Source organism: Lissotriton vulgaris, chromosome 7 (assembly GCF_964263255.1).
Source record: "Lissotriton vulgaris chromosome 7, aLisVul1.2, whole genome shotgun sequence".
In the NCBI taxonomy this organism is placed as follows: domain Eukaryota; kingdom Metazoa; phylum Chordata; class Amphibia; order Caudata; family Salamandridae; genus Lissotriton; species Lissotriton vulgaris.
The window spans coordinates 1,264,060,493-1,264,077,707 of NC_141695.1; the positions used below are offsets into that span (position 1 = coordinate 1,264,060,493).

At 51.1% G+C, this 17,215-nt stretch overlaps 1 protein-coding gene across 2 annotated transcripts in view; it reads left to right on the plus strand.

The window, feature by feature from the left end:
• Positions 1 to 17,215, plus strand: part of KIF20A (kinesin family member 20A) — a 183,028-nt gene that overhangs the window by 145,338 nt on the left and 20,475 nt on the right. For both annotated transcript variants that reach the window (XM_086931820.1, XM_086931821.1), the window contains one exon: positions 657 to 794. In XM_086931820.1, the coding sequence (XP_086787946.1) occupies positions 657 to 794 (138 nt within the window). The remainder of the gene's footprint in view (positions 1 to 656; positions 795 to 17,215) is intronic.

Below are 17,215 nucleotides of genomic sequence, written 5' to 3' on the forward strand. Positions count from 1 at the left end.
ACTGTCCCTGACCCCAGTCATGCTCGGCCTTCAATCCTAACCAGCACTCCTGTCTGTTAGAATATGTTCTTGTTTGTTAATCTGTAACCCAAGTGCATGGGTATGTTGGAACCTGCACGTTCCTAGTTGTTATATAGAAACGTCATACGATTTTAAGCAGTCTACAGTGAGGATGACTTTAGGATATTTCCTGGCACTTCAGTTTATACTTTAAAACCCTTTCACCTCTCTTCCTCCTATCCCACCCTTTACCCCCTCCAGCCCCTACACCCAGACTTGCAAATACTCTTAGTGCCTTATTCACTTGGTCATAAATCCTAAACTATTTTTGTAGTCTGGCTGATGTTGGGGAGATTTTGAAGCCTCACAAAGCTGAGCCATTCCCATGAATAAACAGAGCTGTCCCACAATACACCCATCTCTCTTGCTTGACCTTCCGAACAGTCCTTTGATTGCAGTTAGATTCATCATTTGCGGTTTTCTATGACCAATTCTTCATGAACAACACATTGTCACACATGTTTGAGAAAAAGGTGCTGCTTACAGCCTTTCTTAAAATTTGTTTTTTACATCAAGCCATGGACTCGATTGTAGACTTGCTGGAGATTGGTACTTCGGATCTCTATGTTCATTTAATATGCTTTCCCTTTTCACAGAATGTCAGACTCCTCAGGGCTGAGCTGCAGAAACTGGGAGATTCTCTGCAGTCAGCAGAGCGATCGTGCTGCCATAACACCAGCGCCAGGAAGTTGCGCATCACCTTGAACACCTGTGAAGATATCCTGGCCAAACAGGTATGGAAGTTTTGAACTTTTAAAAAACACACATGCTGCCTAGATCTAGAATGGAAGGACAGACTAATTTGCTGAATAGCCTTTTGCGTTTCAGGAAACAATAGATCTCGATTGCGAGGAATGCAAGAACCAATCAGTCCTATATATTTTTATAACTCAGCATTATACAGTGTATCATAGGCAAGTACAGGGCAGGAAATATTTAAACATTGTCAAGCAATTAATTTATTTATTGCACAATATTTCAATTTGCTAAGAAGTGTATAGATATAGTGCTCACAGGCGTGGTGGGTGAGAAGACAATAAACATGCACCAAATTAACAACAGACTCTTTTTGGACAATGTTTTATATAATAAAAATAAAGAGTTGGGTTGTTCCATGGTCGACAGCGTTTCAATCTCACGTGATGGAGATCATCATCATCACCACCAGGACAGGTGTGTAAGCATCTAATATTTAGTCAAGAGTCTGTAGTCTACGAGAGACTTGGGCGAGCAGCCGGCATATAGCAGGTCCCTGGTCAAAGAATGCCCTATATAGGTAGATCCTATATTTAGCGCAATTAATCAACTAGGGATTTACTCAAGGGGTCGGGTGGTAGCTCCGGTTACCAAGGCAACCCTCTGTATCAGTGTTTGGGATTGAGAATGGCATGTGATGTTTACTTATGGCAATTAATCGCTTGGAGAGTAAATCCGGTGGAAAAAGCCTTTCGAAGCTGATTTCTGTATTGTAGGCTGAAATGATGTTTAGGTTTATTTGTTAAAAAGTGGTGTTGGCTGTTGTAATAGAATAACTGTCTGGTGATATAAAAAAGCAATTACTCTCCAACTAAAATAAGTGAATGATTGTCTATTAGTTCATATTTAGCCAATAGACTGTGGAATTAATTATGTGCCCCTATTTTTATTACGCCCACTTATCTGTGTCAAGGTGCGGTATACATTAATTGTTTTGCAGTCGATAAAGACCGCATACCAATGATGCTGTCTCACCTGACTGCATCCGGATGGGGCTTTAAGATCTAATTTTGCAGTGCGAAACTTTTCATGGTTCATAAAAGTTTGCATTCTTCCGCCATGTACTTGATAGATCCAAAATGATCGGTTTTGTTTTTTATTTTCCCCTCCTTCCACTTAAGCATTAACTAGAGGTAGCAGTGCCAGCCTCCTATGACGTTGCCCATAAGCCCACGATGAGATCATCATGTAGTTATCGTTAAAAGTTTGATTCCACCATTCGCTTCAGAAGCAATGTCGAGTGCTCCAGATAGTTGTTGTTGAGTACAAACGCGTTGCTGAGATGCTGACTGCAGAACGGAAATGAAACATTGATGACAAAACTCGACATTGAAAAAGGGATTAAAAATAGAAGAGGACGCTCCCCACCAATCCCAACCCCACTCACCCACACCAAAGCCAACCCCAATTGAGAGATTCGTCCACATGGGGTCAAAACTGTATTGCCTAGTACTGGCTATTCCCAGGCCTCCTATAGGAGAAGTGATGGAAAAAACTCTATTTCCTTTTTGGCTTTATTGTCAACATAAATTGTCACAAAAGGACACCTATAGTTTTTGACATATGTGCTTACTGAAGGACCTTAAGTTCAAATATGGTTAGATATGTGAGACTCCTACCAAGAACATAAAAAGTTGGGGAGAAATAACGCAGGGCACACTATGCCATGTTGCAGGCAAAACAGAGTGAGTGTCCCTGTAAGAATTGGGTGGTCGGACTGTGACTTCTTAGAAGATACAGAAGAGGCCCAAAGAGAGCATTCATGCACTGCCAAGGATATGGCACTGATAGAGTGTAGGAAAGTACCCCTTTTGACATGGTGGCCCACACTTTTTGACTGGTACCTGATGTGATTTTGACTGAAAGTTCACTGGGTTCCTGCTAATCAGGTCCCCTGTACCAGAGCTCTTTCCCAAAACTGTATTCCCCTAATTGGCAAAACCTTAGCACCCTCAAAGTCCCTAATAAATGGTACCTGGGTACCTAGGGCCTTGGGTACTAAAGAGGGTCCCTAAGGGCTGCAGCACGAGTTGTGCCACCCTAAGGGACCCCTCACCAAGAACATGCATGACTACCATTTCAGTCTGGTTGTCTTAGTGAGAACAAAAGTGAAAACAAGACATGTCACTGTTAGAAATGGGGGTCTGTAGTTGGCAATGGTTTGCACCTTTGTTCAAATTGGAGCCCTTCTTCCTTGTCCGGATAAGGGGGATACACTTCTAAAATAACCCCTGCTTACCCTTTTGGTACCTTGGCATGAGCAGTCAGGCTTATCTCAGAGGCAGTGTGTAAAGCATTTTTGCACATAACCAACAGTAACACAGTGAAAACACTACAAAAGGACACCACACCAGTTAAAAAAATATCCAATACTTAATATATTCAAAACTAGACCAAAATGATTACAAAAAAATCCAACATACAGTACTTAAAAATATTCACTGTGCAAGAATAACCTTAAAAATGCAATTCCCTGAAGTCTGTAGCTCCGTCCGGTGCTACAGCGGTGCTGAAAACAGAATCCAACAGTTCCGTCCGACTGCGTCGGCAATGGTGTTGGTCTGACTTGTAAACAGTGCATTTTTGTTTTGCTGGTGATCACGTTGGTTCGGGTCGGTCGTGGCAATGTTTACGATGTGAAGCATAGGCGTGTGGTGCAGGCAGTGGCTCAGTTGGTCGTCCAGCGGTGTCCGTGAGACCTGGACTGCGGTGCAGAGTGAGGTGGTACTGACAGGTCACAGTACAAGCAACAGCGCCGGCTGATGGGAGCTGGCGTCTGTCACCTCCGACTGCGGTGTGGGTCAAGGCGGTGTGTCGTGTAGCTTAAAAACGGTTCTCCCAAACCAGTCAGCGACTTAGTCAGTGAGATCAGGATGGCAAAGTGAAGCGAGGCAGTGTTGAGTGCGGTGCCTACAGGTTGCAGTGCAAGCAACGGCTGGGTGCCGGCAGTCGTAGTCGTTAGTGAGACCAGGGTTGCGGTGCAAAGTGTGCCGGTGCCTTCAGGACACTGAGTCCGCAGTGGTGTTGGTGACTGTGTCGACTGCTTTCCCCCTCTGTGGTCACTGAATCTGCTGCCCCTGAGACTTCGTGAACAGGAGGCAAGCTCTATTTCAAGCCCTTGGAGATGCTAAGCAACAAGTAAAAAAAGTTCAGTCCAGTCCTTTCCCTGCCCAAGGCAGAAGCAGCACCTGCAGGCCAACCCAACAAAGCAACAACACAGCAAAGGGGCATAACTCCTGGCAGTTCTGCCAGCTTTTCTACTTGGCAGGTTCCTTGATCCAAGCGAGTTCTAAAGTTTTGGGGTCCCCAATATTTTATACTGCATTTCTCTTTGTTCTCTGGAGTAGAGTGTCTGTGCTCAGCCCAAACCAGTTTGGTCCTCTCTGGCCAAGCTTCCTGGCAGGAGGTGGAGATAGCATTGTCCAAGGCAGACCAGGCCGACTCTGGTGCAAGGAAATCTCCTTCTACTACTCTAAATGCAACCCAGGTCTATTCAGCCTAGCCCGGACTCATCCAGGGAAGGCAGGATGCACCTCAGTTGCATGAGCAGATATGCTCTTGTGCTGCTTAGTCCTATCTGAAAGAAACACGTTAGTGTTAGATTCCTTACCCTAGAATATCCCCAGGCGTCAGTCTGGATCCGGAAACTTTTGCGTAGCAGTACCCTTGCGCGTCGGTAGGCGTCGTCTGCAGGCGTCTCCTGCGGCTCCGCGTCTGTCGTCGGCGTCGTGCGCCGTGATGACGTCGCTGGAGTATATAGACGCCGCCTCCGCGCGCTGACGTCAGTTATTCTTTTTTCCGCACCAGTGGACGCAGATCTGAAGAGCGGTACCCGGTCTTTGACCAAGATCTTTCAACTTATATCTATCTTTTGTGCCTGGTAGGATGCCCGGTTTCAAAAACTGTGACGGTTGTGACCGCACGATGTCGGTCACGGACCATCACCGACTCTGTCTCCGGTGCCTGGGCCCCGACCACGACGTCGACTCCTGCGTCGATTGCCGGGCTCTGACTAACAAGGCTAGGCGGGAGCGGTCCCGCAAGCTGCTCGAGCTCCGGGTGTCGGCCCCGCGTCGAGAGAAGTCGCGGTCCGGCCGGAGGTCCAGGGAGCGTTCGAGGGAGCGGTCGCGGAGCCGCGCCGGGCGCTCCGGAAGTCGACATCACTCGTCGAGTTCATCAGGTAAGAAACACAAGAAGTCGGGGCGTCGTCATCGTACCCCCGACTCCCCCGGACGCTCGCGCGATGCGGCCGGGGTTCGGGTGACCCCAACCCCGCGGCTCCGCGAGAGTCGCCGGCGCGGCCTGCCCCATACCCTCAGGTCCCTGGGCAAGGTGCGACGCCTGAGGAGATAGGGCCCTCATGGCCACGAGGAACGCCTCGATCTCCTCCGGCGGGTTCCACGGCGCCTGCGGGCCCAGTGAACCCGTCCGGGGGCCCTAGCGGTTCAGCTGACCCTACCTCGACGCCGTCGGATGCTCCGACACCGGCGCCGATCCCGGCGCCGCTAGGGCCTTTGGGGTCGACGCCGGATGGACGTCCATCCAATCCGGCGCCGATTCCATCGGGGTTGCCCCCGGCGCCGCCTCCGCGCGACGCCGGTTCCTCGGTGCCGGCTTCGGGCGGCACTGGGGCTCCGGCGCCGGCTCCGGGCGGCGCCGTCCCCGGGCGGCGCCGTCCCCATACCCTCACCGAATCCGGACGCGGAGTCGGACCGGCGTCGCTCGACGCCGGGATCGACGCCGATGGGGCCTGTCGACCCTGTGGAGCCGGTCTACATGGTTGACACCGACTATGGTGATGATGTAGAGTACGGTGAGGGCTGGGAGGGGTCTGAGGACCCTCTGTCACGTGAGTGTCAGTATGACATGGACTGGACAGGTGATTTGGGGGACGCCAGTGGTTTGGATGACTCTCCTAACCCTGGTTTGTCTCTCCTCCTTCCGTGGCATCGGAGGAGGGAGCTGCCTATTCAGTGGTGTTGATGAGGGCTGCCAAGGCCTTAAACCTTGAGCTCCCCGTCGCAGCCGTGAGGCCTAACATCCTCACTGAGGTCTTCAAACCGCGGTCATGCCCACAGGAGCCTCTGCTGCCGTTTAACGAAGCCTTATCAGACGTTCTGTTGGGCACGTGGTCCAGGCCCTCTTCAGGTGCGCCTGTTGATCGGAACGTGGCCAGACGCCACCGTCCTTGTCCGGACGACCCCAAGTTCCTGTCCACCCACCCCACCCCTGAGAGCCTGGTGATCCAGGCCTCTACCTCCCAGTCCGCATTCCCGTCGGTCCCGCCCGATCGGGAATCCAAGAGGTATGACCAGTATGGCAAGAAGGTCTTCTCGTCCCTGAGTTTAGGACTGCGGTCTTGCAACACCGCTTGCCTCTTGGGCCGCTACACCCACTCTGTGTGGGATACGGTCGCGGAGCTGCTGCCGGAATGCCCCATGGAGGTGCGGGCAAAACTCGGCAAAGCTGTAGCTGAGGGCCGAGATGCAGCTAGATATTCTATTCAATGTGGTCTTGATACGACCGACTCGCTAGGCAGAGCGATGTCCACGACGGTGGCGATTCGTCGCCACGCCTGGTTGAGATCCGCCAACTTCTCGGCAGATGTCCAGAACACATTGATGGACATGCCGTTCGATGGCTGTCATCTGTTTGGTGACAAGGCGGACCACACGCTGGAACGCTTCAAGGACTCCAGGGTCACGGCAAAGTCCTAGGGTCTCTCGACCCAGCGCCAGCAAACGGGTTCGTTTCGCTCCTTTCGTGGCCACGGAAGGGGCGCCCCCACTCGTGCTGCCAGCCACGCACCGCAGCAATCACTTCAACGCGGTGGCGGCCGTGGAAACCGCCGTGGAGGCGGTCGGGGACAACAGCGGGGTCAGGCCACATCTCCCCCCGCAGCATCTGCCTCAAAATCCTCCTAGTCCGTGCTTTCAGGCCCACGTGACGCCAGTTGGTGGCAGGGTTCGCCATCACCACGCTCGCTGGCGCACGATCACATCGGACGGGTGGGTGCTGCAAATCGTCCGAAGGGGCTACTCCCTCCCCTTCGAGACCACTCCTCCAGCCATGCCACCGCAGAACCACCGTGTGTCCGGGGACCACTTGCAACTTCTGCAGGAGGAAGTTACGGCCCTCTTGGCCAAGGGGGCCATCGAGCGCGTTCCTGGGCCAGAAGTAGGACGTGGTTGCTATTCCCACTACTTTCTGGTACCCAAGAAGGACAAAGGGGGCCTACGTCCTATCTTGGATCTAAGGAACGTCAACGGCTTCCTCCGGAAGGAGAAGTTCAAGATGTTGACTTTGGCTCAGGTCTTGGCTGCCCTAGACCCGCAAGACTGGATGGTAGCGTTGGACTTGCAGGATGCGTATTTTCACATCCCCGTCCTGCCGGCCCACCGGCGTTACCTGCGGTTCACGGTAGGCCAGGAGCACTTTCAGTTTATCGTGCTCCCCTTCGGCCTTACCAGCGCCCCACGGGTGTTCACAAAGGTGTTGGCGGTGGTCGCAGCCCATCTGCGCAGGTTAGGGGTTTCAGTCTTCCCCTACCTAGACGACTGGTTGTTGAAGGCGGGCTCGCCCCAGACAGTCGTCCACCACCTCCAGATGACGGCAGACCTCTTGCACGACCTGGGGTTCTCCATCAATGTGCCGAAATCACACCTGTGTCCCTCTCAAAAGCTCCTTTTCATCGGAGCGGTTCTGGACTCGGCGCAGTTTCGGGTTTATCCTCCGGAACGGCGGATCCGGGATATTCAGGCGTTGATTCCCATCTTTCAGCCGCTATCCCGGGTTTCGGTCAGGTTGACGCTGCGGCTGCTGGGGCTGATGGCTTCCTGCATCCTTCTGGTGCATCACGCCCGGTGGCGGATGCGGGCTCTGCAGTGGGACCTGAAGTTTCAGTGGGCCCAGCATCAGGGCAACTTGTCCGACCACGTCTTGATCTCGGAGGGCACTGCGAGACAACTGCAGTGGTGGCTTACGGACCGCGATTGGGTCAGGGGCAAGTCCCTCTCCCTTCCCCAACCGGAGCACGTTGTCGTGACGGACGCGTCCCTCCAGGGCTGGGGAGGCCACTTGGGAGAGGCGGAGATCAGAGGCATCTGGTCTCCGGCGGAGTCCCGGCTCCATATCAACCTGTTGGAGCTGCGGGCGATTCGTCTAGCACTGAAGGCATTCCTCCCCTTTGTCAACGGGAGTGTAGTGCAGGTGTTCACGGACAACACCACCGCCATGTGGTACTGCAACAAACAAGGCGGGGTGGGGTCGTGGACCCTTTGCCAGGAGGATCTGCGCCTCTGGCAGTGGCTGGAACGTCAGGGCGTGACTGACGGTTCAACACCTGGCAGGTTCTCTGAACGCCAGGGCGGACGAACTCAGCCGTCGGTGCTCGATGGATCACGAATGGCGTCTGAACTCTGACGTGGCGCAAGGCCTCTTTCGGAAATGGGGAGAGCCTTGGTTAGATCTATTCGCCACAGAAGAGAACGCGCAATGTCATCAGTTCTGCGCGTTGGAGTTTCCAAGACGGCACTCGCACGGCGACGCCTTTCGGCGCGAGTGGAGTTGCGGTCTGTTATACGCCTTTCCGCCTATACCACTTCTGCCCAGAGTGCTGAAGAAGATCAGGCGCAACCGGGCCCAAGTTATCCTTGTGGCTCCGGACTGGGCTCGAAGGTACTGGTATCCCGAGCTACTCAGCATGTCAGTCGGTCCCCCGATCCGCCTGCCTCTTCAGGAGGACCTTCTGTCGCAGCAACAGGGGACGGTCCTCCACCCGAACCTGTCCAGTCTCCACCTCCATGCTTGGAGATTGAGCGGCGGCAGTTGAGGCCATTTGACTTGCCTCCTGAAGTCTGTAATGTAATTCTGGCAGCCAGGCGTCCCTCCACGAAATCGGTATACGCCTGTCGGTGGAACAAGTTTGTGGCATGGTGCACAGCAAAGGCTGTGGATCCTCTTTCTGCCCCTCTCTCCGAGGTTCTTCTGTTCCTTCTCTCTCTTGCCCAGCAGGGCTCTGCTCTGGGCACTATTAAGGGCTACCTTTCTGCCCTTTCAGCCTTTCTTAGGCTTCCTGATCAGCCTTCTTTGTTCAAGTCCCCAATTGTAACGAGATTCTTGAAGGGCATCACACACATGTATCCACCTGTTCCGTTTGTGATGCCTCAGTGGGACTTGAACCTGGTTCTAACCTTTTTAATGTGTGCTCCCTTTGAGCCCCTTCATTCTTGCCCTCTCCGACTCCTGACTTTAAAGACGGCTTTCCTGGTTGCCATCACCTCTGCCAGGAGGGTGAGTGAGCTCCAGACTCTTTCTGTCAAACCTCCTTTCTTGTCCATTTATCCTGACAAGGTGGTTCTGAGGACTAGACCTTCTTTCCTGCCCAAAGTAGTTTCTGCTTTCCATATCGGGCAGTCCATCACCCTCCCTTCCTTCTTCCCGCCTCCGCATCCTTCAAAGGATGAAGAGCGGCTCCATCGTCTGGACCCAAAACGTGCGCTTTCATTTTACATGGATCGCACATGCCAGTTCCGGGTGGATGACCAACTGTTTGTTGGCTACGTGGGTGCGAAGAAGGGACGGGCGGTCCATAAACGGACCATCTCACGGTGGGTCGTTCTCTGCATCAAAGCGTGCTACTCTTTGGCTCGAAAGGAGCCTCCTGTTGGGCTGAGGGCCCATTCCACTCGGGCCACGGCGGCTACTACTGCCCTGGGCCGGGGAGTCCCCTTGCAGGACATTTGCCAAGCGGCTACGTGGGCCTTGCTGCACACCTTTGCGAGGCACTACTGCCTGGACAGTCAAGTCCGGAGGGATGGCTTCTTTGGCCGTTCTGTCCTCCAGGACTTTCTGGTGTAGAATGTATTGGTTCGCAGACCCACCACTGGGGTTGGTATTGCTGGGGTATCTATTCTAAGGTAAGGAATCTAACACTAACGTGTTTCTTTCAGATGAACAAGTTACTTCCCTTCGGTAACGATATATCTGTAAGAAACATTAGTTAGTATTAGATTCCTTACCGAACCCACCCATCCTCCCCGTTCTGCGAACTGATACCTAGGGTAAAGACATCCCTTTCAGGGCCCTAGTTTCAAATGGCACCAGTGTTGGTTCTCTCATGGCTCTGCGTCTTCTGGCGCGGAAAAGCTGTGTACAAAGAACTGACGTCAGCGCGCGGAGGCGGCGTCTATATACTCCAGCGACGTCATCACGACGCAGACGACGGACGCGGAGCTGCAGGAGACGCCTGCAGACGACGCCTACCGACGCGCAAGGGTACTGCTACGCAAAAGTTTCCGGATCCAGACTGACGCCTGGGGATATTCTAAGGTAAGGAATCTAACACGAACTAATGTTTCTTACAGATATATCGTTACCGAAGGTAAGTAACTTGTTCATTGCTGCCAGTGCAAGTGGCCAGGAAAGCCATTCAAAACCATGCACTGGACTCTGGTTAAATGAGTTCCCCCAGATACATGATGGCTTCACTGAAAATAGGGTTGTTTGGTACCAATCATCTTGTTTTGATAAACCCACACTGAATTTATTAAAACATGCACTCAGAGATCACCTTAGAGGTGCCCCCCTGAAAACACAACAGCCTCTTATGTGCTTGCTGACTGGATTCTGGGAGGGGGGCGTTGAATGAATGGTTAGTCATTCCTTAATCTGAAAAAAGAGATTGAAAAAAACCAAATTGAGATATTGTGGCCAAACATTAGAAAGTAGAATTCTGCTTAGCATGTACATCTACAACAGAACAATTTGTAAACCAATGAATACAGGTAAGTAACATACTACACATTCTCAGCCATAAGAAGAAACAAACCCCCACTTAAGATCTAAATCTGGCCAGCAGTTTTTTTTCCAAAGATGTTCTTATTAGACAAAATGTCATGGAGCCATTGCATAGATGAACTAGAATAACTTTTTTTTACCCGCTACGTAATATTGTAAACTATAGCTTTTTTTGTGTGACCCTTCAGAGTTGTATCCTGTCATTGAGAAGCAGTAGATGTAGAGGCATGGATGATCCCTGTAGAAAGATCTGGACACGCTTCTAATGTGTAGCTTGTGTCATATTTGTTCCAAATTTTTCCGTTACTGACTAGTGTCTTATTGATCATCCTTTTTTGTCTGTAATATGGATTTTGTGCTAGGAGAGATTGATGGTTTAGGCTCCTGATTGCCAATGGATATAATGTCTGAAAAAAGAGAATGTTGAGCATGGCAGGTCAAAATGCCCTCTTGATATTTGGGCTCCCTTGAGATTTAATCAAGGTTTCGTCTTGCACCATTAGGTAATCCGAAGTTCAGTTCCTCTTAATATTAAGGCTCATATTTGCGGGGCCACCTTGTTCCATTCACATCTTGCCTTGAGGTTTCATTTATTTATTTATTTATTTATTTATTTTTTGGGTGGCATCTTCCATTTTGAGGACATGATTTCTACTATACGCCAAAGAAATCCAGTAATCTCTGTGCTCCCATCCCCTCTCAGTGCTCATGCTCCACCATGAAGATGGTCATTGTATCCGCTAAAAACCCCTTCCATACTGCCATTTGTCACTGAAAGATCCTGACAGCTGACCTTGGTACTCATCAGACAGCCCAGTCAGAAAATGCCTTTTGTGGCTGTTTGAAAATCGATGAAGAGAAAACCGACGATATGAAGTATGATTCTGCCCTTAAGGAACCGTTTCTCTATAAATACTCCCCCATTCATCGCACCCATCGTTCCTTGCATGGTTTGTTCATGGAGGGTCCATGCCATCCTAATTCTCGTTTGACTGAAATGTGAAACTACAAGTGGATGGTCTTGTGGTCTAGCCCTGAATCGGGTCTAGTTTTCAAAGTTATTTTCTCAATGGTGAAGAAGACTGAGGAAGCCGGCAAACATTTACATTATATGCTGTATCCTTTCAGCTTTTCAGGCTCCAAGCACTCTCAGATAGAGATCACTAATGCAGCCTCACAGAGTACAGTAGAGTACAGAATACTCATGAGTTTATTAACAGAGCAATGCGTGTTACAGCTCAAAGTCTTACAATGATCACAATGATACTAGTTAAAAACAATGACATAAATACATAGTAAATTAGTAAAACGTGTAATAGGAGCCTTGTAGAATGGCATTTTTTAATATTATTCTATTGTCTCGTACACCTTTACAAACTGTGGATGTAGTATCTTGTTCCTTAGTGCCATGGATATCTGATAGACATCTAGCCGCAGATTCCTTAACTTAGAATATCCCCAGGCGTCAGACTGGATCCGGAAAACTTTCTGCAGGAGCACCTCTGCGCGCCGGGGGCGGTGCCGCACATCTCCTGACGTTGTCCACGGACTTGATGTCAGTGAAGCCATATAAGCTCCTCCCAGCGCTCTGACGTCAGTTTTCTTCTTTTCCACGCCCCAACGCGGATCCTGGAAAACTAGCGGTTCCTTGGCCTGTTTTTTGGGCCTTCTCAACACCTTCGGTGTCACAGAACAGTGTGCAATGTCTTCGGGCTTTAAAGCGTGAGACCTGTGCGCATCAAATGTCTGTCACAGACCCGCACGCCATTTGTATGTGGGGCCTGGGAGTGCACCACGACTCCGAGAGTGCGAAGCCTGTCAACAGATTAAACCTAAGTCCTTAAGGGAGTGTCGTTTGAAGTTTCTGGCCGCACGGCTGTCCGGTCCTGCATCTTCGCACCGCCGATCTCCCTCTCAGGATCAGGCCGGCTCATTAATTCTTTCCTGCGGACATCGTTCGGGGACGGGTAAGCGCAAACATAAGTCGCAGAGGTCGTCCTTCCGTAATCGTGATGCTGGGGCCCGTTGCTCTCGGTCTTTGCCAGGCACTGGCGCCCAGCAGTCCTCTCCCCCATACCCTCCCTTCCCTGGGCCCAAATGGAGGGTTATTCAAAGCCCCGCCATTCTTTCTTTGGGTGACTCCCCTCTCCCTGGTGCGCCTTCGGGTCCCACAGAGGTGGAAGGCACTCATGTCTGCTCTTCGCCGGCAGATTCGACCTCGCCGCCTGCTGTGTGCGAGTCGATACGGCGCAGACGGGACACGGCCCGGAGGGCCCTCCCAGTTGTCCGTCCAGCCCACCCGTCCAGTCACCTCATAGCCCTGCGCGGCTTCCTGCGCTGACGTCAGATGCAGCACCCTGATTTGCATATGGCTGTGTCCAAACTGGGGTGGTGTGATGAGCAAAAGAATGATGATTAAACCCAGATCCTTGTGACTGGGGATGAATGTTTGCATTGTCCAGCATTCCGTCCCTCATTTGTTTCTTTTGCATATGTCGCCCTAAGTGGAAAGGATATGCCCAGACGTGGGTCCCATGCTCACTACACCACTGGATTCAGACTAGCCTGGCTGATGAAGGGTGATTCTCTGAAACCATTCCCAGGATGATTGTTTCCGGTCCAGGGAGGACATGGCTTGGCAGTTCGGGCTGGACTGTTCCCACAAGGAACAGGGTCAAGACTGATTTGCATATGGCTAGGTCCAAACTGGGGTGGTGTGGTGAGCAAAAGAATGATTGATTAAACCTAGATCCTTGTGACTGGGGGTGAATGTTTGCATTGTCCAGCATTCTGTCCAACAATTGTTTCTTTTGCATATGCTTCCCACAGCGGGGTCACGCAGGCAACGTTCCTTGCTGCAGTGTCTGTGGTTTTGGCCCCGGTCTGTTCATGGTACGAGCTTTTGTGTGTGGCTGGCTTGCCAGAGGCCCCTTTTTGCCGGTTGCCTCCCTGAGGATGCTTCCTTCACATCTGAGCTGCTCACGCTACCCTACAGGGGGATTTCCCTATACTTGGTGTGGTTCTGGTGTTGTGAATGTATCTAGGACCCTAATTAAATATTCCAAATTCATGCCCTTATGTGGTTATAATAAATCATGTCCTTATAAAGGCGTAAGAATCATATCCATATTTAGTCATAGCCAATGCGGTCCAAATACGGCAAGGCTACTTCCCTAGACTCCTAGAAAGTACAACGCGTTCTTTAAACAAACCAAGCCTCCAGCAGCCCGGGAATTGCCCCTGCTTCTGTTTTGAGTTGTCCTAGAAATCCTGAGAGTCCTGAAAGAACTGCCAGTTCTTAGTGACCGTTCTTAGTGACGTCTTATGTCCAACCTTACGTCAAACACGGCACCTTCCAGGTATAAATATACCAGCATTTGCCTTAAGCAAACACACAGTGGTTTGGAGCAGAGCGGCTATCTACTTACCCAAAGCCCAGCTGATGCAAGTACCGAAGGAAGCCGACCCTCCCATTGACACACTGAGAGAGACGCTGTCTTTTCTCCTGCCGAGAAATCCAACTCCAGTGTTTCCAGTCACCCTTGCGGGTTGCTGGGAGATAGAGTCCTGAGAAAGAGATACAAGACCTCCTTCATTCTAAAACCAAGGTACGGAGCCGATTAGATCCTTAGAGAATTCTTGATTCCGATTCTTGGCAAAAACTAACTTAACTTAAACTGCAGCTCACTTACTCCTTCCTACGTACTAGGCTTAGGTTAGGTACTCCGGGGTAGGCGTATTTTAGAAGCACCAGTTGAGGACGTTTAGTCAACTTTTATCATTGTATGTATTGTATATATTTTATCCGTTTTAAGTATCCTATGGCTCAGAAACCATATAAATGCTTTTACAGTATTATTTCATAATACTCCTTTTTACTGTAGGCACTTTACTTTATGATAAGTATTGCCATTGTGGCAATTCATTTCTCTTGCATGAGAAAGAAGACTGCTCAATAAATAACAACTTTTATTGAAAACGCCCGTCTCTCTATTTCTCTGCACTCTGGTCAAACTAAGCATGCACGTTTGACTGAGTGAAATAGATATCTATTGTTTTCACATGACTCTGGAGATATACTCCTTATTCTGGAGGGAGCAAAGTTGTCCTGTTTATGTGGTTGTCAGAAGCTAATCCCTTCTTGTCTATTCAGGAAAGTTAACTCCTTCCTGTTCACTCGAGAAAGGTTCTAGTGACCTCTGAGCTAGCTGGCATTCATTCATAATTAAGTTTAACATATTCAGTAGATTCCTAGTCGACCTCAGTCCTACGTCTAAACTACCGTTTATGTTATTCCAATGCGCAGGGCCTATTGGGAATATAGGAACTAAACTTCTGTAGTAGGGGATCTCTGTGTATAGTCATAATCTAGTGAATAGTCCCACCCATGTGCGTGGACCCCGGCAATCAAAAATATCTCTTAAATTGTCAAATCATGCAGAAACTGCAAAGACACTTAAGAGAGAATTTAAAGACAAATAATGCAGCCTATATCCACAGGCTGCACTGTCCAGTACTTCAACTAGAAATTCCACCAAACAACACCACACACAACACAGCCTGCCCAGTTTCTACCATAGAGAAACTTGCCTCTACCAGTAAAAGACTCTGGAATGATAGGCTGCCATTATGTGGCTTAAATAGGATACTGTGCCTTTAAGAGAACTTTCCAGAACTTTCTCCCAGTATCCCAGAATGCACAGCAGGTCCCTTTTACTTCCAGTTCTTTTTTCCGGCTCCTGCTAACAGGACCCTGGCATTGAGCTCTCCCTTTTTTCAAGGGTTTATTGGATTTTTTGTCACTTTTTTGGATAAAAGTGTTTGAGTTTATATTCCTTGGTGCTTCTCTTCTCTCCTGTCTGTTTGTTCAGGCTTTTTAGGGCTCTACAATGCCTGGTCTTTTCGACAAATGCCCAGCATGTGGAAGGAAGAAGGCCAAGAGTGATCCACACGACGTCTGCATTGTCTGTCTCCCTGAAGCACATGTCCCTGAAGACTGTGACATCTGCCAGCAACTTTCAGCAAGGTCCCTGAGGGACAGGCTGATGATTAGGCTTCAAGGCCTTGAAGAGAGACGACTGCAGGCTGCAGGTGGGTCTGGGCAGACTGCGAAGGTTCCCTCTGCCTCTGCTGAGGCCTCTGCAGGAAGACCAGCAAACGGTCCCGGTCTTCGTCGGCGTCGATTGCATCGACGACGATGTCGAGAGGGATGACGGTGTGTTACCCATCTCCCCGGGGCTCCGGGTCGAGACGGCGTGAGGATTCGACGTCGAAGGCCTGGATAGGCCTCCGTCGAGACCACCGTAGACTGCATCTTCATCGTCAGCGTCGAGCTATCGACGTCGAAGAAGGAGCGACCGGCGTCGGCGCTCGCCGTCGAGGCGACACCGCCGGTCGCCGTCGAGACGACAATCGGCGTCGAGGGGATCCTTGACGTTGAGAACCTCGAGAAGGAGTAGACGACGTGGAGGCGTTGTTCGGCGTCTAGGAAGAAGAGGTCGACGTCGCGGAGGCGGCGTTCGGCGTCTAGGAAGAAGAGGTCGACGTCGCGGAGGCGGCGTTCGACGCCAGAGTCGCGGAGGCGACTTTCAACGCCGGAAAAGCGACGCTCAGCGTCGAAGGAAGAGATGAGCGTCTAGTAGTAGTTCCAACTCTCCTAAACGGCGCAGAAGGAGTTCTGGCGCCAGAAGTCAGGCTGGATCTAGTGGAGGGCGCAGGAGAAAGCAATCGCCTGCTGGAAGGGCTGGGTCACAGTCCCCTCCCCTGAAGAAGTCACCGGGCTCGGTGTACTCGGTCGTATATACACCACCTCGGCCTAAGTCACCCCCTCCTCCTGTACCTAAGGAGGACCCTCCCACCAACCCTCCGCTTCCACCCTCAGGACGACCACTACCACTGCTTCCACCGCATGGGCCCGCCCCTCGGTCGGAGATACCTCCTGTTCCTCCACCAAGGTCGGCGCCACTACCTCCTCTTCCTACACCACCTAAGGGGACTCCTAGACCAAGGCCCCAGGATGGACCACGGAAGACACCCCCACGGAAACCTGCGGAGCGTCCACGTACCGGGAGGGCACGCTCTCGCTCCAGAAGGAAGGAGCGATCGCGCAACAGGTCGTCCACGCGGTCGAGACGCCGCCATAGGAGGCACAGATCTCGCTCTCGCACTAGGTCCTCAGGGACTAGGGACTACTCTCCGACTTTGTCGGGATCGCCGGACACAAGGGTGTCTCCGGTTGATGACCTGGTGGTGTTTCATGATGTCCTACTGAGAGGCGCTGCCAAATTGGGCATATCCTTGACGGTGCCCACGCCTAAGACATCAGTCATTTTCGAGACACTACACCAGAAACACATGTCTCGTCCACTACTACCTCTGGTGCCGGGCCTGGAGGAACCGGCCATGGACCTTTTCCTCACCCCTGCGGTGACTAATGCGGCCCCATCGAGATTGCAGAAAAAATACCTGGCTCCTGACTCGGACCCGGCTTTTCTAAGGATGGAACCTCCTCCGGATTCTGTGATTGTGACGCCAGCCCGCAAGCAGCATGCCACCTCCCCATCATCCACAGTCCCCCTGGACAAAGAGTCTAGATGGATGG